Source organism: Labeo rohita, chromosome 2 (genome assembly GCF_022985175.1).
Source record: "Labeo rohita strain BAU-BD-2019 chromosome 2, IGBB_LRoh.1.0, whole genome shotgun sequence".
NCBI lineage: Eukaryota > Metazoa > Chordata > Actinopteri > Cypriniformes > Cyprinidae > Labeo > Labeo rohita.
The window spans coordinates 37,628,676-37,656,440 of NC_066870.1; the positions used below are offsets into that span (position 1 = coordinate 37,628,676).

General features: G+C 28.3%; 1 protein-coding gene across 4 annotated transcripts in view; it reads right to left on the minus strand.

Annotated features, from left to right (window-relative positions):
* Window positions 1–402: 402 nt before the first annotated feature.
* The window catches only part of pip5k1cb (phosphatidylinositol-4-phosphate 5-kinase, type I, gamma b), a 61,766-nt gene continuing 34,403 nt past the window's right edge, over window positions 403–27,765 (minus strand). For 3 of the 4 annotated variants that reach the window (XM_051131460.1, XM_051131469.1, XM_051131476.1), the window contains exons 7-19: window positions 25,901–26,200; window positions 24,134–24,339; window positions 23,970–24,053; window positions 22,084–22,132; window positions 20,105–20,189; window positions 19,859–20,020; window positions 17,891–18,023; window positions 17,409–17,444; window positions 17,010–17,135; window positions 12,923–13,220; window positions 9,167–9,235; window positions 7,273–7,344; window positions 403–3,608 (exon numbers count right to left, since the gene is read on the minus strand). In XM_051131460.1, coding sequence (XP_050987417.1) covers window positions 3,606–3,608; window positions 7,273–7,344; window positions 9,167–9,235; window positions 12,923–13,220; window positions 17,010–17,135; window positions 17,409–17,444; window positions 17,891–18,023; window positions 19,859–20,020; window positions 20,105–20,189; window positions 22,084–22,132; window positions 23,970–24,053; window positions 24,134–24,339; window positions 25,901–26,200 — 1,623 coding nt within the window. In that variant the 3' untranslated portion in view covers window positions 403–3,605. The remainder of the gene's footprint in view (window positions 3,609–7,272; window positions 7,345–9,166; window positions 9,236–12,922; window positions 13,221–17,009; window positions 17,136–17,408; window positions 17,445–17,890; window positions 18,024–19,858; window positions 20,021–20,104; window positions 20,190–22,083; window positions 22,133–23,969; window positions 24,054–24,133; window positions 24,340–25,900; window positions 26,201–27,765) is intronic. The other variant, XM_051131485.1, reaches the window with a different exon arrangement.

A 27,765-nucleotide genomic window follows, 5' to 3' on the forward strand; every position in this document is an offset into this window, starting at 1 on the left:
CAATGCATATTACTAATCAAAAATTGCATTCTGATATATTTATGGTAGTAAACGTACAAAATATCTTCATTGAACATGATCTTTACTTAATATCCTAATGATGTTTGACATAAAAGAAAAATCTATTGTTGGCTACAAATAAACCCGTGCGAATTAAGGTTTTGTGGTCCAGTTAAGGTTTTGGCTCACAAATCTCATGCTGTTTTCAACATACGAAGTCTATAAAGATGTTAAGACGATGTAAATGATTCAGCCATAAATGTGGCCGACGCTCTTTGCATGTCATTTGTTTTTACCCAGAATACACTGACATGGTTTTAGACCTGAGAAGAAACTCATTCACTCACACAGACGCATCATAGAAATCACATACAAATGCAAAATCACAGAGTGAAAAGAAAGTGTATTTTCCATGTAGGCTTTATTCGTATGGTTTGTTTTTATTTTTACATCATCATTACCAGCTAATGATCTGTACAGACACACAGGCCATGGATGTTTAGTGTTAGAGACGGACACTTACGGACGCTTGCTTGGTTTGGTTCACATGCACTGAGTCTCACCAGAAAAAGAGATTCAGAAAGGACAAAGCCTAAAATACAGCACAGACCTTCCTCAAATCAATAACCAAAAATATATACAGTCAAACATCTCATACACGCACATTCACACACATTCACACACACTTTAGTTACTGAGGGCAGACTGGAAATCACATACTCAAACACGAGAGCTTCACACCAACAACATGCAGCCGGAAAAAAAATAAAAAAACTCTCAGTACTTCACACATACAGTACATTATTATACTTTAAAACATATTGTACATTATACTACAAAGACTCGCACCATTGATTTTGATAATATTGTTGATTTCATTGCTGAAATAAAGCCATTTTTTTCTTTAAAACCCAAACTGAACATTAAAGAAACAACGTAGGTTCAATAAAAGTATTATTTTATAACTTCACACATTTACATTAATACACTTTAAAATGGACATTAAAAATTTATAAAGCATTGCCACTAGACTTGAAAACATATCAGTAAAATCTTAACATTATATCCAATTTTTAATTCCATTTTAAGTGCATTTTTGTAAATGTGATTTTTAAAAAATGTGGAATTATTCCGAATTATTTTGATGTCACAGATGCTGTTTTAGAACCAAAACATTCCCTCGAGAGATTGATTATATACATTTATATATAAATTCCTGTTGTGACCATGATTATGATATTCAGCACATAGCCTTAACAAACAAAAAAGACATTAAAAAAATATAAAAAACTATAAAGTTTTCATAGACATCCATAAAATTACATAGATATAAGATGACAATAAATTAAAAATTTTTTTTAGAGAAAAACTATATTAGAAAGTCTTCCTTGAAATGGAATAAAGCTTAAAAAAGCAGAATGACAAGGTTGAAATCAAGTCACAGTTCAGTACGTTTAGTGTTTCGTCATAAACACGAACAATCAACTTCTGATTTTATGTTGAATGACAACAAACATACTGTACACACACTCTATCGCTTCCAAAAAGTCATTATGTCTTTATAGATATTGACTCTAGAGAGCGCTTAGTGCGCCATAAAAATATATTGTTTTTTCAGTAATATTACCCAAACATGCTTAAAATAAAATACATTTACTGTATTTGGGACAAAATGTTATGATATCATGAAGTACTTTTTATGCTTCACTGGCAATGACAATAATAATTTACAATAATAAGAACATTTTCTTAAAAGAAAATGACTAAAAATACTAAATTATAAATTCTAATTATAAAACAATATTAATTTATAAAAAAATGCATACATTTTATTTTTTTAAATAAATAATAGTAATATTTACTAATAATATTTTAAATGATTAATAATAATTGCTTAAAATAAGATATAAAAATTTGCCAATAAAGTACAAAAAACACTATACTACATTATAAATGACAAAATATGATTTACATTTTTAAATAAAATGACTAAGCAATAATAGTAATAATAATAATAATTATTATTATTATTATTGTTATTATTATTATTGCTTAAAATAAGAAATAAAAACCTATTTGTAGTATAGTAATATTTATTAGGAATATTTAAAATAATTAATAATAATTGCTTAAAATAAGATATAAAAAAAAATTGCCAACAAAATTAAAAAACACTATACTACATTATAAATTATAAAATATGATTCATATTCAGTAAAATGATTTTTAGCAATAATAATAATAATAATATTATTATTATTATAATTGCTTAAAATAAGAAATAAAAAACTATTTGTAGTACAGCAATATTTCTTAATATAGTAATATTTATCTAGTATTTGTAGTATAGTAATATTTATTATTCATATTTTAAATAATTAATAATAATTGCTTAAAGTAAGACAAAAACTATTTGCCAATAAAGTAAAAAACACAGTACTACATTATAAATTATAAAATAGGATAAATGATTTTGAGCAATAATAATAATAATAATAATAATAATAATTATTATTATTATTATTGCTAAATAAAAAAATATTTGCCAAAAGTAAAAACATAAATAATAATAAATAATAATAAATTATAATTATAAATTATACTGAAATAGAAAGCCATACAATTATCTAGACGAAAGATGACAATAAATAAAACATTAGTTTAAAAGAAAAATATATTGGAAACTTTTCCTTAAATACAATATGGATTTTTTAATTTTATATTTATAATAAAATTATTTTTTAATAATAATAATAATAATAATAATTAAGAAGAAAATAACTATTTGCCAGTAGAGTAATTTTTTTAACTCTTAATATTACCACAGTTTTAATTCTGAAGTAAATGCATCTCATTTTAAGGATGTTTAGGCATTGTACTTGAAAGCAAGACAAAAATATAGATTAAATAATTGATTTTCTGCAGTGTGTTGACCTGAATAGAGGGAATTCACCATGAAGAGTTTTAATGAAGACCATCTAAAACAGCATGAAAAATACAGAGAAAGAAATACACACGATTGATAGAAAAAGACAGGACTCACATGACCGATCCTGGATTCATACGTGATGTTGATATGTTGCAGCTCCAGCAGTTTCACAGCAGCTTCCAGCGTCACGATATGTTTTTCATCATCTGCACTAATGCTTTCACTCTCAAAACATCCTATTTTAACTGTATTCCATCTCAGATGTACACAAAATAAAAATACATCATGTAAATACATGCAATCACGGGGAGAAGTTCATATTGCATAATGAGGAAGCTCCACGCTGGACGTGTGGATTCGGGAGAAGAGTCACGGCGCTCGGATGAGCTCATGGAATGATTGAAGACATTAAATCTAGTCTAGTGCATTAAAATGACGAGATGCGCTTGAGGGTCGATGCACGTCACTAAACGTCCTGACGTTTGGATTCACAAACACTCACACACTGGGTTTTCTGAGAGCTGAAGGGAACGGATCGGGAAGTGGCACCCAGGTAGAAAAGGAACGTGTTTTTTGTCCGGAAGGTTCTTCGGTTCGTCTCGCTCGTGCTCGTGCACGAATTCATCCTGAAGAGCTTCAGTCCCACGGGAGAGACAGAGAGACCAGTACATCCTGATTACTGTACAGACACAAACAGAGACAGAAGAGATGTTCATGTAAACACAAGATGCATCATAATTTATCAAGTCCTCCAATGCACACTCAAGTACATACTTTCAAACAGCGAGTATGCAGTGAGAGCAGGATTGAAACACATAATTGAAAGCAAAAAAAATGCATCTTTAGACCTCACAGCGCTGATGTGACTGCATGAACCGCACACACACTCATATATAAGCATGCCCTTGGACTGTTTGCGCACACACACACTCACTGAAGAGCCTGCGGTGCGTGTGTGTGATGAGGCTCAGAGCTGAACGTGACTCAGCGGCGGCTGAAGCGTCCTGCAGCTCATGCTAATGAACGCATCTGAAGGACACACACTGTCGCCTTCAGCATCTACAGCAGCACTTCACTGTTTAAAGCAACAGTTCACCTCACAAACAAACATGCTGTCATTATTTACACACCCGTCTGCAAATCCTTTGGAAAATAAAATCAGTAAGAAAATACAGCTAACAGCTATTTATAATCAATTTTAAATATTATATACTATCATTTTAATTATTAATATAAATACGCTTCATAAACATTATACATTTTACAATAATGTAAAATCATTCAATAAATATATAATTATATTTCACTGTTATCTGTCTAAATACACTTCATTTTCAAGACGATATTATATACATATGTAATTATTAAATATTTAAAGTTTTATAAATGTTATAAATTTTATTATAATATAAAATAATTCTATAAATACATTTATATATAATATACAGAATTTTTAATATAATATAATATAATTTTATAAGTAAAATAAATGGATTAAATATTTTTTTAATTTATTTTTTTCATTATTAAGTGGTTAACATCTAAATATGTAACAAAAAATGATATATATATATATATATATAATTAAATAAATCTAATTAATTTCTTTAAATTCTGTTACTACTACCTTCATGTTATATATAACATGAATTTATATATATATATATAAATAAATTAAAAAATAAAAATACATTAAATGATTTTTTAGATATGATATACATATTAGTTATTATTAATAATTAATAAATTATTAATAATATAAATAAACTACATAAACGTTATACATTGTATAATAATTACATATATATAAATATATAATTATATTTCACAATTATCTGTCTATATATAATATACTCATTTAATATATAAATACAATTTACTTATATAAGTATTAATAATATTAATAGGCTTTATAAATGTTAAAAATTATATAATTTACTTTTTTAACATTTAAAATTATGCAATCCATTGTAACATAATTCATATATATATATATATATATATATATATATGAAGAGTTTCGTTGCAAAACGAGATATATCCATTTTGAGAAATGTTGGTTATTTGACATTATTATTTAAGACATCAACAGTCAAGTTCATTCACAATTTTTGTACATTAAACTATTACTTGAGCTCAGTGAAGGCCAGGGACACAATATTTTTCAAATCCAGGATTTTTTTTATTTAATTTTATGTCCATAAATAGTTCATAAATAAGTCAAAAACCATGCCAAAATGCAACATATTTATCTTAACATTGTCAAACATCTTAAATTGGTTAAAAAAAACAATACATCATAAATATATGGAATAGTATATACAAAGATTGATTAATAATAATAAGATTCTGAGTTAGTTTTGGCCAGAACATACACAACATAACATAACATAACTTTTTTTTTGTTTGTTTTTTTTTTTGCAAAACGCTATAAACGTAGCCTACGTGACTGACACCTCGCCTACAGTATACACAATTAAATGGTAAACGTTTTTTAGTTAGCCTATTGAATCCTCTTTTTAAAAATATATGTTTTTTTGTTTTGATATTATCGTTAAATCAATGAGCAAACTCGGAGCACTTCACCGGCATTGACTCTCTTCCCAGGGGATGCTGCGCTCGCGTGATCCCGACGTCTGTCCTAACCACCGCAGCATTTTGATTTTAGCTTATTTCGCTGTCCAGCTCAGTCCTCTTTGCTCATCCGATATTTCCTATTTCTTGTTTGTATTTTCGCGCTCTTGTCGTCGTTGATTGGACCCGCAAACCGAAGCGTACAGTATCTGCGCGCTGCTGCCAATAGGTATCTAAAACGTCACCCGTGTTCATGTGAAATGTAGGACGGAGGGGACAAACGACCCAGAGCGTCTCTGACATGATTTGCATGATTGGCTCATGCTTCACCGGCCAAACTGGCTGGTAAGTCTTTATCAATACCCGCCAAAATGATTTTTAACCCGCATTTGGCGGGTTGGCGGGTGTTAATTTCGAACCCTGGTTATATCGCACTTTGTAAAGAAACTGGTCTGGCGGATATCGCGTTTTGTGAAAAAATACATTTTATAGTAGGCCTAAAATGTACATTCTTAAATTGTATTAATGGCAGCAATTCACACATGGATTAAGGTACATCTGAACAGTGATTTCCAATAATAAAATCCAAATGTCAAAAAATGGCGTTTATCGCGTTTTGCAACCAAACTCTTCATATATTAATATAATTCATTACTCATTAAGTAAGTAAATAAGTACACTGTTATTTGAAAAGTTTGGGATCTGTGAGATTGTAATTTTTTTAAACAAGACTTTTCTGCTTATCAAGGCTGCGTTTATTTGATTAAAAATACAGAAAAAAAACTGTAATATTGTGAAATATTATTGCAATAATTTAAAATAGTGGTTTTCTATTTTAATATACTTTAAAATAGAATTTAAATCTGTGATCAAAGCTGTATTTTTTTTTTATCATCATACTCCAGCTTTCAGTGTCACATGATCGTTCAGAAATCATTCTAATATACTGATTTATTATCAAAGTTGTTTATTTATTTATTTTTGCAACCTTCAATACTTTTTTCAGGATTGATAAATAAAATGTTAAAAAGAACAGCATTTATTTAAAATAGAAATCTTTTCTAACAATATACTGTTTAAAGTTTGGGGTCAGTAAATTTTTTCTTTTTTTAAAAGAAATTAATACTTTTATTCTGCAAGGATAAAAAGTGATAGCAAACAAAAAAAGCAAGAATTCTATTTTGAACAAATGCTGTTTTAAATGTCTTTTTAACTTGTTATTTTAAAAAAAATCATGAAAAAAGTATCACAGGTTGCAAAAAAATATTAAGGTTTGAACATTGATAATAAATCGGCATATCAGAATGATCACACCGAAGACTGGAGTAATGATGCTGAAAATTCAGCTTTGATTACAGAAATAAATTACATTTTAAAATATATTCACATAAAAAAAAACACTATTTTAAATGCCAATTATATTTTACAATATTACATTTTTTTCTGTATATTTATATTCAAATAAACGCCTTTATAAACAGAACAGGCTTCTTAATGAATAAACTAAATAAATAAATAATGTGAATAATAATAATGAGTTGGTAAGTAAATAATGGTTTTCATTTTGGGGGAACTATTGCTTTAAGACTTTCTTTTCAATTTACTTGACTTGATGGACAGATGCATGAATGAATGAATGAATGAATGAATGAATGGACAGTGATGCTCAATGAAAGTGTAAGCACAGGTGTAGATCTTGAACTGGAGGGGTTTCTGAATGGCCAGGGATCCGTTTGGGGAAGTGCTTTGGGTTGGAAACCCAAACTTACTGTGTCGATTTCATCGTGAGGCTCTGAGCCGTAATGCAGCGGAGAATAAACCCAACTCCTGTCCTCTGGAGGCTGCAGACGCACCGCCGCAACAGCAGAGGGCGCCACACACACACACACACACACACACACACACACAGAGCCATGCAGACGCATGAAACACACACAGAGACAGAAAGAGCAAACGCATGTGGTGACTGGAAACATTCAACAGTGGAAGAATAAAAGGACAGATCACAGTGAAATGTGCCTCCAAACACACACTATCAGACTACACACACTAGTTTGACTGTATGCAGCATGTATGCAGTGCACAGTATGCACATTTTCAGTATGCATGCAATTTATGGAACTAAAATAAAAACCATTAAAAATTACTTTAGATAAACTTATTTCATTTCAGCTAGGTGCCAAAGCATATTTTCATTTAGTTTAACTTGACATACTGAAATAACTAAGGTAAAAACAAAGGAAAAAAATAAAATATAATAAGAAACAAATCAAAAGTGAGTGAGTCATTTAAGCATTCGCTCAACTGAGTCATTCAAAATACTGATTCATTAAGAAACAAATCAAAAGTGAGCAAATCATTTAATTATTCTCTTATTTAATTAGTTCCGAAACACTGATTCATTAAAAAAACAAACCAAAAGTGAGCAAATCCTTCAGCGATTCACTTAACTGATTCGTTCAGAAACAATGATTCATTAAGAAACAAATCAAAATGAGTGAGTCATTTACCATTCACTCATTTGTTATTCAGAACACTGATTCATTAAGGAATCAATAAAAAAAATGAGCAAATCATTTAAACTTTCACTCATTTAATTTGTTTAGAAACACTGACTCATTAAGTAAGTAATTCACCTGATTTGTTCAGAAACATTGATTCATTAAGAAACAAATAAATAATAAAATAATAATAGAATGAAAATATATAATATATAAACAACAAAAAGTATTAATATAAATATAATATAAAAGTAATATAAAATGTTTATATATTTGTATTACTTTTTAACAAAAAACAACAACAACTAAAACAGAAAATCTAAATATAAAAACTAATTTAGATTCACACAATTAAAATGATTACAGCATCTTTATCAGTGTTCTTTTAATATTATTGAAATAATACAACTTTTATTAATAGTTTGAATTTGGTTTTATATTTTCATGCTTATATTTTCATTTTAATTTTTGTTTTGTTAATTTAGTAAATGTTTTGTAATTTTTATTAGTTGTTTCAGTTCGTATTAATTTTTATTACAGTTTTAGTCTTAGTTATTTTCGCACATCAAGTTAAACTAAATGTTTCCTTGGCAAATAACTGAAATAAACTAACTTTAATTTTTGTAAATATTTTATTTAAGTTGAAATTTATTTTTTTCCCCACGTTTTTGAAGTTTTTTTTTTAAATGTATTGTTTTAGTTAAATATAATTACCCTGATCTCAATTTTCTGGCCTGCTAAAGGTTTTAAATTGGACATATAGTGTGGTCGTGTGACCACAGCATAGCACACTACTATATGAAGTGTACTGCATACTGCACACTGTTTCACACACTCATTTAATACGTAATGTTGAGTAAGCAGAAGCTAGTTTTTCATACTGCTGACCCAATGTGCAAAGCATTACCAGGAATCATAAATTTGTTAAATATGGATTGGAAAAACTACATGAGCCTAAGCTACTGGATTTTAAAACCAACTCTAATAAAACTCTAAAAACACTCTAAAACTACAGTCTACTGCAGGATTTCCCAACCGAGGGTTCGTGAAATTATAATAGAAATGCCAATGTCCAACTGAACTCAAGTACAGTCGTTATAATGTGATATTATGGAGGTGGTTGGGACGTCCTGCTCTCGGGTGTTCAGATCCGTTCACTTACGACACTGCAGGAGCTGAGCTTCCTCCGCTGGAGAACCGGAGAATAAACCCAATATCTGCCCTCAGCGTACTGACACACACACACACAGACAGAGAGACAGGAGGGAAATGAGGATGAGTAAATAAAAGAGACGGACAGAGACAGGAAACAGATCATGATGATGCTGATGAATGAAACCGATTTCAGCCGACATGGAATCAATCCATTTTTAAAGAGACACAACATTTGCCTTTGTAATCTTTTATCATAATGTAATGATTGGCTTTTGATATATCAGTTTCTATTGGATGAAATCAGTTCTGGTGCAGGATGATGTCAAACTGGTACTGACTTCAAAGCTTTAAAGAAGTCATGAAAATAAGAAATACGTAAAAGAGAGAAGCTAAAAAAGAAGTGGTGATTAAAGATTAAAAATCAATATTTGATCAATTATTTATTTTACAAAGATTTCTTTCACAAAAAACTATACATCGTTGGAAAGGTCTAAGACTCCTACATAGGTATTTTACCATATTTTTGTGTTACAAATGACGTAGGAAAAGTAATAGATTAATATATGTCATAACATGAGCTCTGACCTTTGTCACAAAAGACTTTCCTCGTCGCCTTCACGTTTTAGAAATCATAAGAAATTATATATCAGTTCAAAACTTAAAATCTCAAAATTCATCCTTTGAAAGGCATTTTAAAATCAGACATTGCATTACCACGGAAAATGTACATCAAAATCATATTACAAAATGTTTTCATTTATGAATTATAAAAATGTAAGTCTGGATAGTACATTTTTATGTCTGTGACAGTTAAAGGGTTAAATATGTACATTTTTATATTATATTTATAATATATTATATATTATTATTAAATATTATATGATTCTAAATATAAATAATATATTTTATATTATATTTTTTATATTTATAATAATAAGAATATTTAGAATAATATAATAAATAAATGTAATAATTAAATAAATGTATTTTATATTTATATTATATATTATTATTAAATATTATATTATAAATATTCTTATTATAAATATTATGTAATATAAAATATATTAGATTTTATATTATATAAAACATATATTTTGTATTTTGTATATATATATATATTATTAATGCATATAAATATTACATTATTGTTTTTAATATATGATCAAATTATTACTATATTATTAAATATTTGCTATTATAATATTCAAATTAATTCGCTTGGCTTAAATGTGACACTGGACCACAAGATCAGTCATAAGTGTCAATTTTCTGAAATTGAATAAATAAGCTTTCCATTGATGTATGGTTATGACAGGACAGCATTTGTTTGAGATACAACTATTTGAAAATCTGAAATCTGAGGGTGCAAAAAAAGTCCAAATGAAGTTCTTAGCAATGCATATTACTAATCAAAAATTAAGTTTTGATATTTTTATGGTAGGAAATTCATGGAACATGATCTTTACTTAATATCCTAATGATAATTTTGACCTACACAATGTATTTTTGGCTACTGCTACACATATACCCGTGCTACTTAAGACCGTTTTTTTGGTCCAGGGTCACATATATGTAAATGCAAAATCAAAGACAGAGATTCACAGAAATACAGAGAGAGAAGCTAAAAATGGAAAGGAAATTAGAGAGGCGATTATCTCTGACAGAGAGGAAACCACAGCATGAGATTAACAGAAAATGAGTGTGTCACTCACACACACACACACACACACACACACATATACACACATATTCTATGTCTCACGCTAAAATCCTCACAGCACCAAAACATTTTCAAACACATGGTCACCGTGTCCAAACCAGACCTGACGAGACAAAATCAGGTCACGCTGAGCAGCGAAATGTGTCATCAGGTCATGCGGTTCAGACACAGTCTAAACTAACTTTAAGACCTTCACTCAGAGAATCAGAAGAGAATCAGAAGAGCTGGACCTGAAAGCTTTAAAGCCTTGATGATGAAGAAGAGAGAGACTGTCACACTCAGAGAGAGAATGTAAACACACGCTCACACACGTTTGTTACCTTCACAGCTCCACTAGATCATCCAGACTGGCGCTCTGTGGAACACGTGACTCATAATTAGCCCCACACCACATAAACTCACCAAATTAGGTGACTTTTGCCATGTTGTTTAAGTGAAATGAAAATGTGTTTACTGTAAAACATATATATAGTTGAGTGCTGCATGCATAAGTGTGTTGAAAATATGCTGTATTGATAGTAAATACAGGGTTCCCATCTTTTGACCAATGCATTTCCATGCAGTTCTTACACACAATATTATTTTATAGAGACTGCACTCACTAAGAGCAAATATTATATTATTATTAAATATTATTAACTAGTACCTTTCACTATTTAGGTTTTCATTGATTTAGGATTTTATCCAGCAGTGTTGTTATTGTTAACTAAAAAATAAACTAATAAAAATATTTTTTGGTAATAATAAAACTACTTATTATTATTATTTTTATTTTATTTTTTTTAATATATAAAAATATATATTTGCTAAATTAAAATAAAAAAAAATTAATATAATTTTAAATCCATGATATTTAATTTTACATTATTATGATTATTATTAGCAATTTTTACTATATATTGTGTATATATTTTTATTGCTTTAATATTTATCCATTTTATTCAGCTGTGTTGTTATTGTTAGCTAAAACTAAAACTTTTAAAAATGGTTTCTGTGAACAGAAATAAAGCTAAAATAAAATAAAATAGAAATATTAAAAACTTAAATGAAAAGAGAAATGTTGCCTTGTAAACTAACTGAAATAAAATCAAGAAAAAACTAAAACTCAAGTATAAATATATTAAATCTAAATGAAAAATATTATAAAAATATAAAAATGTATAAACAATAATACATGGCAAAAGCACATGGAATAAACCTAAATTTATAAATAAATAAATATAAAAAATAATTGCATAAATAAATATAAAATAAAAACAAATATAAATTAACAAAAACATTACATATAAAGAAATGTAAAATATAAAGAAATACATCTAAAATAATTTAAGTAATTAATTAAATTTAAAGAAAAAACTATTATATATATAAATAAATAAATATAATGAATAATTGCATAAATAAATAAATATATATAACATAAAACAAATATAAATTAATAAATAAATTAAATATAAAGAAATAATAATTGAAATAATTAATTAAATATAAAAGAAAAATCTATTATATGTATATATAAATGAGAAATGTTGTCTTTGGAAACTAACTGAAATAAGTTCAAGTACAAAAAATGACTAAAACTCAAATATAAATAAATGAAATCTAAATAAAAATACTATAAAAAATACTGAAATGTATAAACAACAATAAATGACAAAAGCACATGGAATAAAATTAAAAATGCAGTAAATATAAAATAAACAACAAATAAATGAATAAATTAAATATAAAGAAATATATATATATATATATATATATATAAAAATAATAATAAAATACATAAATAATACCAAAATAACATTATTATTCATGTTTTCAGCATTTTTGTGATTGTGGGAACCCTGTATGTGACACTTCATAAACTCAGCATGAAATGATGTTAACATGACAGCATTATGCTGGTGTAAATCACCCATATTTGAGCTGACCGCCACCAAAACAATACCTGATGAAGTTCTTAAACATCCTTGAGTAACAGAGCAAACCCAAATGACGAGTTTGTCTGTGTCAGTCTAGCATCCTACAATCAGTCATACTTACAAAATAGATGTCAGTGGTCGACGCGATCTCTTCCTCCAGCGATTCCCGGCTCTGGGACTCTGAGAGTCTGTCCGCGTCGGGACGCTGCATGCTCGGGCTGGAACGGAGCGGCTCTGCTGCTTCAGGGGCCAGAGTTGTTTCGAGGGTCCTGGTTTCTGTCAAAGGAGCCGTTTCCACAGGAACTGTTGTTTGGATGGTTGTGTCATCAGGCAGAGTTGCCTGGGAGATGGTTTCCTGGGTTACGGGTGCTGAAGCTGCGAGGTCATCAGTGTCAGGAGGAGCAACATCCATCACAACACTAAAAAAAGAGAAGAGGACAAATACATTCAAAAATAATTAAGACTCAAATGTTTTTATAATAGGGCAGGGTTCTAAAGTGCGACTGAAAACTACTGCATGCGACTATGAAAAAATATTTGAGGGGAACTTCAAAGGCTTTAGCCGAAACAAAATACAATAGAAATATTAGATACTATTTAATACGTTTAAAATGTAAAATGTTGTCAAATTTTTACATTATTTAAAATCTTGATTAAAAAAAAATATTTTCTATATATAAAATATAAAATCCAAATTAAAAATTTAATTTAGATTATATAAATTAAATTAATAATTAAATATTAATTATATATAAATTAATATTAAATTTCATAATTATTACAATTTTTAATTTTGCATAATCCAAATATTTTTTTATGTGCAATTCAAACACATAAATTAAATATATAGAAATATAATATTTTTATTAACTGAAATCAAGCTATAAAATAAAACACAAAAAGCTGAAATCAAGCAGTATAAAGTAAATAAAGTATAATAGAAATATTAGATGATATTTAAAAAGTTAAAAAACTAAACTGAAAGTTTAAAATGTCTATTTTTACACTTTTTTAAAAGCTTAATTAAAAAAAATATTTTATATATATATATATATATAAAATATATAATCCGAATTAAACTTTCATTTTTAATTCGGATTATATAATTTAAATGATTTAAATTAATAGTTAAATATTAATTATATAAAAATTAATATTACATTTCATAATTATTACAATTTTTAATTTTGCGTAATCCAAATAATTTTTTATGTGCAATTCAAACACATAAATTAAATATATAGAAATATAATATTTTTATTAACTGAAATCAAGCTATAAAATAAAACACAAAAAGCTGAAATCAAGCAGTATAAAGTAAATAAAGTATAATAGAAATATTAGATGATATTTAAAAAGTTAAAAAACTAAACTGAAAGTTTAAAATGTCTATTTTTACACTTTTTTAAAAGCTTAATTTAAAAAATATTTTATATATATATAAAATATATAATCCGAATCAAACTTTCATTTTTAATTCGGATTATATAATTTAAATGATTTAAATTAATAGTTAAATATTAATTATATATACATTAATAATTATTAAATTATTTAATTTTGATATAAACATAAACGTTTTTTGATATTAACTTATTCTTATTCTGTTGTTTTAATTAGAAGTTTTAAAAAGTTTATAAAATATACTCTTTAAAAAATCTGACATAAAAGATGACATACTTTTAATCAAGACAGAAAATGCCAATGCAATGGTAAAAACAAAATTCCCCTTTAATTCAGTTTAAGGAGTCAAATATCACCTTGCAATGGGAAGGATAATTTTTCATTATTGAATTCTGACTGTGCTCCTACATTTTTTAAGTTAAAAGAAAAGTAAGCGTAGAGCCCTGTAGGGGTGAAACGTAAAATAATCTGGGATCAGTTTCATACTTGAGACAATAAGTAACCACCTAGCAACTACCCAAAGCTATCTAGCTACCAGGAATGTACAAATCTAATTTTTAACAGCTGTGCTTTGCAAAACACTTTTGTTTGCACATTATCAGTGACCCATTGAGTATTTAACATGGCAGACGTGCAGCCGAACTTCACCGCTTCCATAAAGAACTGAAAGTGACAGAAGTGCTGAGAGCGAGGCTTGGAGTGTTTACGTGTTTAACGTGAGGAGTAAAGCAGAAACAGATGGTCTGCAGTAAAGCTCTCTGGACCATATGGCCAAACCCTACACCTGTATCGCACAGATACGCCGCTTCTGTAGGATGACAATAATAGCCCAGAAAACAGATGCATATTTCATAAATCCAGCAGGAACAGCACACAACGCTCTGGCTGACAGATTTTGTATGCACTAATCATAATCTCACATACTGTGTAGAAATATTATGTGAATCAGGATGCAGCCTGACAGCTGTCTGATCAGGGAGAATGTACAGATGGTCATTATTCCAAAATAAATCCAAACAGGGGGATCACCATCACACTCAATAAAACACTTAGACCTAAATTTAAGATTTATGTATTTAAATTGCATCTAAAAATTCCATGTATTTGGATTACAGTTGTAACATAAACTACATTAAAAAGGTTTGTCAAGACAAACTTTGAAGTTGGCTTGAGAAAGCCAAGCAGGAAGTTTAAAAAGTTTTACAAGCTAGAAGTTTTTAACACAATTAGCATATTACTAGCATGTTGTTAGCATGACTTTAGCATGATTAGCAAGTTACTAGGACGTTGTTAGCATGATTCTAACATGATTAGCATGTTATTAACATGTTGTTAGCATGATTAGCAAGTTACTAGCATGATTCTAACATGATTAGCATGTTACTAGCATGTTTCTAACAGCAAGTTGCTAGCATGTTTTTAACATAATTAACATGTTGTTAGCATGATATTAGCATGATTAGCTAGTTACTAGCATGGTTAGCAAGTTACTAAAATGTTGCTAACATGTTTCTAACATGATTAACATGTTGCTAGTATGTTTCTAGCATGATTAGCATGTTGCTAACATGTTTCTTGCATGATTCTAACATAGATAAGTTGCTAACATGTTTTCAGCATAATTAGCATGCTGTTAGCATGATATTAGCATGATTAGCTAGTTACTAGCATGTTAGTAGCATGATTAGCAAATAACTAGCATGTTGCTAACATGTTTCTAACATGATTAACATGTTGCTAGTATGTTTCTAGCATGATTAGCATGTTGCTAACATGTTTCTTGCATGATTCTAACATAGATAACAAGTTGCTAACATGTTCTCAGCGTAATTAGCATGATATTAGCATGGTTAGCTAGTTACTAACATGTTAGTAACATGATTAGCAAGTAACTAGCATGTTGCTAGCATGTTTCTAGCATAATTAGCAGGTTTTCTAGCATGTTTGTAACATGATTAACAAGTTGCTAACATGTTTCTAGCATGATTCGCGGGTTGCTAGCTTGTTTCTAGCATGATTAGCATGTTAGTAGCATGTTAGCATGATTAACAAGTTACTAGCATGTTTCTAGCATGATTAGCATGTTACTAGCATGTTGCTAGCATAATTAACAAGTTGTTAACTTGCTAGCATGTTCCTAGCATGATTAGCAGGTTGCTAGCATGTTTATAGCATGATTAGCAAGTTATTAGCATGTTTCTATTTCATTTATGTATTACTAAAAAATATGCCTCACATTAAGTTTATTGGTTTAGGTTAAAACAGAAAATAAATACATATAATAGAAATATTAGATAATATTTGATAAGTAAAATTTTAATTTTAATTTGAATTATATAAATTAAACTAATAATTAAATATTAATTATATATAAATTAATAATTGTTAAATTATTTTAAAAAAATTAAGTTAAAAAACTAAAATAGAAAAATTTGAAATGTCTAATTTTTACATTTTGTAAAAGCTTAATTAAAAAATACATCTTGTATAGATATAAAAAATATTATAATTTAAACAATGGTGTTTTAAAATTGTTTTCAATACCTGAAATACAGCTGAAATAAAATATAATAAAATATTTAAATATAATTAAATATTCAATATTTTGTAGTTTTTAATCTAAAGCAGCTTACACTGCATTCAACATATACATCTTTTCAGTTCATGCATTCCTTGGGAAACAAAACCATCACTTTTTTTTCTCAAACAAATAACTAAAAGATATCAGATTCGAAATGCTGCTGGTATGAGATGTTTAGAGTAATGACTTGTGGCAGTAAAATCAATGTAATGTTTGCACATACTGTGTCAGGGTGACTTCTGGCTCCTTCTCCTCCTCCTCCTCATCCTCTTCTCTCTCTCTCTTCACCTCCACCTGCACAGTGATGGTCTGCTGGTCTTCCTCATGCACGTCCACCACTTCATGTGTCCTGCAAAACAAGCACAATCAACCAGAAAATCCCAATGGCAGCTATTTCTTCTTAAAGAAATTTAAAAAAAAAAAGTAAATTAAATTTTAAAAATTATTTTCACTTAATTTTGATTAATTTTTCTAAACACAGGACTTAATACAGCATCTTAGGTTATTTAGCATCTCAAGCAAATATATAAATTTTTTGCATCATGATTGATAAGCATATAAAGCCACAATATGGTTCAATATGGTTTGTAAACAAAAATACAGTCATGCAAATGAGGCTCACCTTCCTTCAGCGTCTTTCAGAGACAACGTGTGTCTTCTGTGAAAACAAAAGAGAACAAAAATATGCACGTGGTCAGAAAAGAAGCACCTTTGTCGCTATTTTTAGTAATTATGCTTCATAATACACCTTACGAGCATTTTATGATCTCATGAATAATTATTACCACAGTTATAATAAAATATTTATCTATTCATTGTTACACATTTAGAAAGTACAGTATAATGCATTAAAACATCTTCAGATTTAACAAGGAAACTGCAAATATTGTAATGCATTTTAACTTTGGTTACAATTATATATATATATATATATATATATATATATATATAACACATTCGGTTACATTACATATCTTTATGATGCATTATACATTAAGGCTTCAAGTAAAGTGTTACTATTGTTTCTTCTATGCTTTATGCTGTCTAATATACATATATACATAATATGAAATCATCTCTTTAAATGAGGTGACTGATGTTGACCTGTAGCGCGGGTGTTCTGTGGTGTCTGACGGAGAGCGTTCTGGGATAGATATGGAAGTGTTTGAGGACAGAGTTGTGGCCACAGACGCAGTGGTCGCTTCCTCGAACGACGGAGGAGTGCAAGACTGCAAACCTGAAACAAAAAAATAAGCAAACGCTGTTTTTTTTTTCATTCAGGATGAGTAAATGATTACTTAATTTTTTTGGTGAACTGTCCCTTTAAGTGAACATTCCATTTTATCACTTTGCAAACTTTATGGGAATGTTACTTTTAAAAGTTTAAATTTTAAATGTAGTTTTAAATGGACATTCTGAGACTAGTAGCAACATTTAAAACAGCAAATAATACATATATAATGTTTTTGTGCTAACATTTTGAGAACATTATTAAAGAGCAGACAAAATTGAATGTTGTCTTTAATGTTGCTGAAAGAACGTTTGCTCATAACTTCGAGAGAACCTTACCAGAACATTCTGAGAATGCATACTGAGCACACTACATCGTAAAATGTAACTATTTTTTATTGTATATAATATTATGGATAAAAAATTCCATTGTCACTGTAAAATGACGTTATGTTGCATGTGTAATTCAGAAAGTTTTCCTGTTATTATGTCGAACAATAAATTTGATTATTTTGAAATATTAAAACAACTCTCGAAGTCCCGATTTGAATCAAATGATTCACGATATGCACTACGAAATCCGGATCTGAATCAAATGATTCGCGCTCCGTGCTCCAAAGTACCAATCTGAATCAAATGATTCACGAACCATAATTTCAGATAAAAAATCATATCGTTCAATTCGCGAAATGATTCGCGAATCCACTCCGAAGTTCCGATCTAAATCAAATGATTCGCGATCTGCGCTCCAAAGTCCCGATCTGAATCAAAAGATAATTTCAGATCAGATCGCGGTTCGCGAATCGTTTAATTCGCAAAATGATTTGCGAACCCGCTCCGAAGTTCCGATCTAAATTAAATGATTCGCGATCCACGCTCCAAAGTACCAATCTGAATCAAATGATTCACAAACCATATTTTCAGATAAAGAATCATATCGCGGTTCGCGAATCGTTCAATTCACGAAATGATTCGCGAACCCGCTCCGACGTTCCGATCTAAATCAAATGATTCGTGATCCACGCTCCAAAGTCCCGATTTGAATCTAATTATTCGCGAACCATAATTTCAGATAACCAAGCGGATCGCGGTTCGCGAATCGTTCTATTAGCGAAATTATTCGCGAACCCATATCGGGATCTGAAGTCCCGATATGAACAAAATGATTCGCGATACGCGATGCTCCAATCTAAATCCAATGATTGGCGATCCACAATTTGAAATCCCGATCTGAATCAAATGATTCGCGATATGCGATCCATTTGGAGCGCTTCGAAACAGTGAATCATTTTGAGGCGCAATGGTTTAACTGACTCTGAGTTTTGAAAAGCTCCGTTTCACCCATCAGGTGCTTTTTAAAATCATTACAATCGATGTTGAAATTGGAAAATAAATAGCTCTTTTAATTTGATCTGTTTTTTGCTAGCGACTAGCTTGAACTGGATGATCGAAGTCACGAGTTTGAATCAATCGGAGCGGTTCCAGCGTAAATGACTCACTCAAATGATTCGGTTTGTCTGTTCTTCCGCTTTTCGCATCTTCAGCCACGTTTACACAACACTGTCAGTGCTACTACTTGCTTAGCTAACTAGTTATATGACATTAACTGAAATTAGTGGGAAAAGTATGATGTTTACAAATAAAATATCAGTTTTTCGATTCCAAAGATCCAACACAAATCTATGAAGACACCTTACGAACCCTGAAATAAGAAATCACAGTCAAGTGCATTACATTATAGGATACATTCTACTTGAATGCTGTTCTAAACATGGCCAAAAGTGGTGGAAACAGGTTTCCATGCAAAGTAGTACTTCTCAAAAGCATGCATGTAAAAATCACCATCGTTTTCCAGCACAGGGAAGCTGCGCGCTCCTCTCAGATCATAGATGTTCTCGTCTCGTTCTGAGGGAAGCTGACTGGCCGACCAGGCCGCTCCAGGACCGCCGAATTTGGGAATGTTTAGCACCGCACGGCCCTTCTTAGCAGGAGACGCCTTCAGCGCTGGACAAACCCAGAATGAGACGCCTGTTAGATCACAACATCTCCTTTAGATCTTTATTTACTTTCACTACTGCAGTCACTCACAAGTGCTTTTCCTGAACACATTGCTGCTCATGAACCTGAAGAAGCGGTCGGCGTAGAAGTTCGGCCGGTGGACGGAAACAGTGTCCTAAGAAACGGAGGAGAGATGTGAGCATTTATTTATCAGGCAAAATGTGTTTTGTTTTTTCAGTGTGATGGAGAGAAAAAGACAGACTGGAACTGAAGTAGAGAGAAACAGAAGTTGGAAAGCGAATGGAAAGAGACGTTCTCTCAGACGTACGGTATCTACAGCGAAACCAAACACAAGAGATCCTTATCAAAGTCTGTCCACCGTCTCAGTGAATCTCCACACACACACACACACACACACACACACACACACACACACTCACATCTCATGCATTATTAAAGGAGGCTACAGGGTGAAATTACCCTATTGGGGCATCAGGACCACATTCAGTATTCACCTTCACAAAAAACAGTCTGTGCATCACAGTTTGTGTTTATACAGATGTGCAGGGAGCACAGAATGATGTGTTAATGACAATATTTCACTCCAAAAACTACAGAGCACCTGCATCATATGCAATATATAATACAATTTTAAAGGGCCCAAAATAAAATAAAAACATTGCAACAAATCAATAAATAAATAAATAATTAAAGGAATTAAATTAAATTAATTAATTAAATAATTTTATTATTTTTAATTTATAGCTAAATAATTTTAAATTAAAAAAATATATATAATAATATTAACTACAAGGCACTATATGTAATATAAAACACAATTCAAAACATTGGCAATTTTGCCAGTGAAATTAAAAATAAAGTAATTAATTAAAATAAAATAATTAAAATTGCTTATACAGTACCAGTCAAAAGTTTTTGACTAGTAAGATTTTTCATGTTTTTCTTAGAGAAGCCTGCAATTATTTGATGCAAAATACAGCAAAAAACAGTAAAATTCTGAAATATTTTTACTATTTAAAACAATTGTTTTTATTTGAAAATATTTAAAAAATATAATTTATTTCTGTGATTTCAAAGCTGAATTTTCAGCATCATTACTCCAGTCTTCAGTGTCACATGATCCTTCAGAAATCATTCTAATATGCTGATTTGCTGCTCAAAAAACATTTATTATTTTTATTATTATGTTTAAAAAAGCTGAGTAGAATTTTTTTTGTTTCTTTGATGAATAGAAAGTTCAGAAGAACAACATTTATCTGAAATAAAAAAATGTTTTGTAACATTATAAATGTCTTTATCATCACTTTTGATCAATTTAAAGCATCCTTGCTAAATAAAAGTATTAATTTCTATAATTTCTTTCTCAAAAAAAAAAAAAAAAATTATTTATACAGAATTTATACAGACTCCAAGCTTTTGAATGGTATAGTGTAAAATATTACAAAAGTTTTTTTTATTATTTTATATAAATGCTGAATTGGACCTTTCTATTCATCAAATAATCCTGAATAATAATAATAAATGTTTCTTGAGCAGCAAATCTGAATATTTGAATGATTTCTGAAGAATTATGTGACACTTAAGACTGGAGTAATGATGCTGAAAATTCAGCTTTGATTGCAGAAATAAATTACATTTCAAAACATACTCAAATAGAAAACAGTTATTTTAAATAGTAAAAATATTTTACAATTTTACTGTTTTTGCTGTGCTTTGGATCAAATAAATGCAGCCTTGGTGTAAACATTAAATCTTACTGTTCAAAAACTGGTAGTGTATATTTAAATATAAATACTTTTTAAACTTCCAAAATATCTAAATGTTACTTCTGGCTCCTAAATATGATATAATATAATCTTTAAGATAATTATGCACCTAAATGTAAAATCTAAATCTAAGATTTGTATAGAAGTAAAATTAGTTATTTGTACTGGGGCAGGAGATGAATTCATCACAGAACTGTGTTTATAGTGTAGATGTATAGTACCAGGAGGATTATGATGCATTATAACAGTGAAGATGAAGATGTATTTGAGTGTGTTTCTCACCCCATCATGCACCAGAGCCTTCCATGTGTGTTCCAGCTTCTTTATGAGTCTGCAGGAAAAACAGAAAAACTCAAACATCAGCTTCACTTCACAGACTCACTGAAGCACAGAGCCACAGACTGCTGAGTGTCCTGATGGAGAGCTTCGGATTTATTTTTGTGACTTAATGCAGTCTTCTAAAAAATGTTACATAAGAGCATAAAACAACCTCGAAAGCTAGTGAAGATTATGAAGCCATGCGGCTCATCACAGTTGCTCTCTATGAGATTCACTAACATCAGCAACTAAGAAAATACGAAAAAGGAGAAAATATGAAAACTCTAAAAGGCCACCTGCACTATATGCAACATAAAACACAATTTAAAAAGGGCACAAAAAAAACAATTCTTTAAAAAATTACAGTCGCTATTAAATAAATAAATAAATAAATAAATAATAATAATAATTTTATTATTGTTTTATTTTTTAAAAACTAATTTTTTTTTGTTCAATTTTGCAATTAAATATTACAAGAGTAATATTTATTTATTTTGATTTAATTTAGAACAAAATAAAATACAATTAAACCAATAAATAAACAAATAAATGGTCCGGTTTCCTTAATGCAGATGGATATTTATAAGCAATATAAATGTCCATATGCAATATTAGACAATTAAAAAATAAAAAGCTAATTTAGGTTAAAAACAGACCATAATAAAAATAAATGGTCATAATTAACTAATTAAGAGTCTTAAAGGGTAGACAGTTAAAAAAATAAAATAAAATAAAATAAAATAAAACAAAATATTTTTAAATTCACAATTGTATTAAATAAATAAATAATACTATAATTAAATAAGTAAATAAATGCAAAATTATGCATTTTTTTATTATTGTTTTATTTTTTAAATACAGTTTTTTTGCAGTGAAATTTTACAATATTAATTTATTTATTTCATTTACTTAATTCAGAACAAAAAAATAAAATGAAACCAATAACTAAATGGCCAGATTTCCTTAATTCAAATGTATGCAATATAATATAAATGTCCATATGCTATATAAGACACACACGCACACCAAAAAAAGCTTAAAAACAATTTACAATTTAAATTAATTCATTAAAAATTAATTAATTAATTAACTAATTAATAATAATAATTTTATTATTGTTTTATTTTTTAAAATACTATTTATTTTTCTGTTTTGCAATGAGATGTTACAATAGTAATACTTATATATATATTTTTTAATCTGAAAAATAAATAAATAAATAAATAAAATTAAACCAATAAATAAATGGCCAGAATTCCTTTATTCAGATGGATATTTATATGCAATATAAATGATCATATGCAATATAAGACACAAAATTAAACCAATATATAAATGAATGGTCAGATTTACCTAATTAAGAGGTAGACAATTTAAAAAATAAAATAAATTAAAATAAAATAATAAAATAAAATAAAATAAAATATTAATGTACATATCAATAATTATTTAAAAATAATAATAACACAAGCACTGTATTTAATATAAAAAAAATCAATAAAAAATAAATAAACAACAACTGTTACAGAATATTTATTTTTAGTAATATTTTTAGATATCAGTATGTATAAAACTGTAAAATCTAAATCTTACATCAAGCTCTTAAATATTATATACCTTAAAAATAAATTAATTAAATTAAAATAAATTAAATGAATTTTAAAATGTAATTTAAATGTTAAATCTTACACAGGTTTGACATTTGTAAATAAATGAATAAATAAATAAATTGTGGGCATTAAAAATAAATCATGTGATTTGAAAGTCAGGATTTAGGAGTTTTCACTGATTTAGTGAAGAGAGCAGATTTGAAATGTGCTTTATGACTGAACTGATTTTATTTTATTGACCTGTAGGACTGCAGGATGTCTATGATGCCGATGAAGAGCAGGAGTCTCTCTCCTTTCCCGTTGACAGCAGGAATCCCACCCATCCTGCAGAGAGAGAGAGAGCAGACAATCAGTGTGTGCTGCTGAATCCGATCAATCTGGTGATGTTAAAGAGAGACACACACGTGTCGTCCGTGTCTATGGAGCCTCCGCACGCCGCTCCTCCCTGAATGGACTCCATGGCGGTGGAGTAAAGCGCTCGCTGAGCGGCCGGTCTCTTCTCATCGCTGCTGCTCTGCGATCCCTCCATCTGCTGATCGCGCTCCGCCTGATCCAGATTATGAACACCCAGCAACAGACTGTAGTCCATGATCTTAAAACTCTCCAACACCTGCACACAAACAACACACCTTCACTAGAAAACCCTCTGCACTTTATATCCACAGTAACCCAACTAGGGCTGTGCAATTAATTTAAATAAAAGCAATCATAAAATAAAATAAAATAAAATGTTAGATTTTTATAAATATTGATTTGAAATATTACAGAACAATATTTCTGTACAGTATAATAGTATTTTCTTACTTTGTATTTATTTAGCAATTTTTCTATTTTTCTAGCAATAATGACAATGTTACATTTTTAGATTTGGTAGCAATGATGATGATAATATTAATAAAAATTATTATTATTTTATAAACATATGGCTACATAATCATTTTTAAATCAGATTTAACAACAACAATAATTATTATTTTTTATTTTACAGTGAAATATCACAATAGTAATATTAGTTGTACATATTAGTTTAATACTAGTTTTAATATTAGTTTCACAATAGTTTTATTTAGCAATTTTTATATTTTTATTTAGTAACAACAACAACAAAAATAATAATCATTATTATTATATTATTATTATTTTATATTGTATGACTAAATAATCACAACATTTTTGCAAAATATTGTAGCCCTACAAGTAAGAAAAACAAACCTATAATTTTTGGTTTTAATTACATTTTAAATCAGAATAAAATAAAATAAAATAAAATAAAATGTTATTTTTGTTATTATTATTATTATTATTATTATTTTATAGCTGTATAGCTAAATAATCACAAAATTTTGGCCAATTATTGTAGCCCAACAAGAAAAACAAACCTATAATTTTTGGTTTTAATTACATTTTAAATCAGAAACACTAAAATAAAAATTAAATTAAATTAAATTAAATTAAAAAATAAAATAAAATAAAATAAAATAAAATAAAATAAAATAAAATAAAATAAAATAAAACAAAATAAAATAAAATAAAATAAAATATTATTTTATAGTTGTATGGCTAAATAATCACAACATTTTATCCAAATATTGTAGCTCTACAAGTAAGAAAAACAAACCTATAATTTTTAGTTTTAAATCACATTTTAAATCAGAATCACTCATTTGAAAGTAAAATCAAATCAAATCAAATAAAACAAAAAATAAAATAAAATAAAATAAAATAAAATAAAAGTATTATTTTTCCTAAATACTCAATTTCTATTTTACAGTGAAATGTTATAATAGTATTATTTCTTATTATTTAGTAATTTATATTCTAAATAGTAAATGAATTAGCAATATATATTTTTATTTAGTAACAAAAATAATGTTAATTTTATTTAATAGCAATTATTATTATTATTATTATTATTATTATTGCTATTAAATAAAAGTAACACTATTATCATTAACCAGGGCTGCATGATTAATCAAACAAGATATCTAATAAATAAATAAATATTATTTCCTTTTTTTTTTTTTTTAAATACTTGATTTGAAATATTATAGAACATTTCTGTATCTGTACAGAAATGTGTATTCTGCATCTACAAACAATTAGAAAAGTGATAATTCCCCATATTGTGCAGCCCTAAACCCATACGGATGTGTGAACCCATACACACTCACCAGACAGTCTCTCTGGAGCGTCTTCACCAGGGCGTTGTACGTGTCCACGTCCAGCAGGAGTCCGTCCTGAACGTCCTGCATGAAGTCCAGGTCTTTAAAGGTGGGCTTGGACTTCTCGCGCTCTTTCTTGGACGCTCGGCGCTTGTACGTGGAGCCCTTCAGGTCGAACTTGAGGTGCATGCGAAAGACGCGCGGCAGGATGTTATTCATCACCACGATTCGGATGTTCTTCCCGCCCGACTGAACGCAGTACAAACCGAAGAACTTGGGCAGCAGCGTGCGCGGATTCTGGTTCAGGTTCTGAGAGACAAACAACACAGATGAGCCTCACTTTAAGAGTCAGGGTTTTTTTTTTACTATATTTAATTATATTTATTATGATGTTTGCAGATCAAACTGATCCTATCTGGTTTTAATACAACTCATTAATATTATACTATAAAAAAAAATGGATAAAATAAATAAATAAATATTTAACAATCATTTTTAAATTATATTTAATATTTTCATTTTCACAAATTGTAAATACATACGGTATACAGTTTTTTTCACGTAAATGTTATTGTATGTTTGTGTTATTGGAAGTTAATTTTTATTATTATTTTATTTTAATTACACTTATTATTTAGGAATTTAGGCCCATTTTGAGCACAAATTAGGTAGAAATTTGTGGCATTTAAAAATATTTGGAAATTATATTTTATAAACTACATTAAAACTATACATTTATAAAACTTATATTTTATGAACTATTTTATTTTTAAAAAATATATTAAAAAGAGTGCTTTAAAACTCTCTAAGGTTTTGGTTTTAAATATATAATAAATGTATTAAAATGTATTAAATAAATTAGTTATAATTTGCATTTACTGTATCATTTACTTATTGCATATTATTATTTATAAATAAATATTAAATTGATTTCTTACAAGTAAGAAAAACAAAGCTATAATTTTTGGTTTTAATTACATTTTAAATCAGAACCACTAAACTAAACTAAACTAAAATAATTGTATTATTTTTCTCAATTACTATTTTACAGTGACATATTACAATAGTATTATTTATTATTATTTAGCAATTTATATAGTAAATTAATTAGCAATTTATATTTTTATTTAGTAACAATAATAATGTTAATTTTATTTAATAGAAATTATTATTATTATTATTATTATTATTATTTTATTACTAACCAATTATTATTAACCAGGGCTGTATGAGTAATCAAAAAACCTAAATCAGGAGATATCTAATAAATAAAAAAATAAATATTATTTTCTTATTTTTTAAAATACTTGATTTGAAATCTGTATTCTGCATTGACAAACAATTAGAAAAAGAACAATTCCCCATATTGTGCCTTGAACCTTACAAATATTTTCATTATTTTATATTAGAATTTTAATTTTTTCATTTTAAATATTAAAAAAAAATTCAGATAGTTTTCATTTCACTTAAGTTAAAGATAAATAACTAAAACTAACCAAAACTAAAAACTAAAACGTAATAAAAACTATACAAACATAGAAAAATTAGTTAAAAATTAAAAACTATAATAGTATATCAATTATGCTAATATAACAGTTTGAAAATTGTAAACATGGCACATGTGACCTATTAATTAATTAATCAATTATATATTTTTTTTTAGCATCTTTTGTGTATAAATGCACAAATTAATTGCCTTCAGATGTATTACTTCACTTATTCCTAATGCTTAATGCAACTTCTCATCACATGCATTTTTTAACATCTTAAATATTTTAAAGGAGTTGGTGTAAAATGCTAATGTAAAAATGCCAGAAGTATTACGTCGTCCAGAAAGCTTTATCATACCCTTTCACACTGTAATCAGGCACACT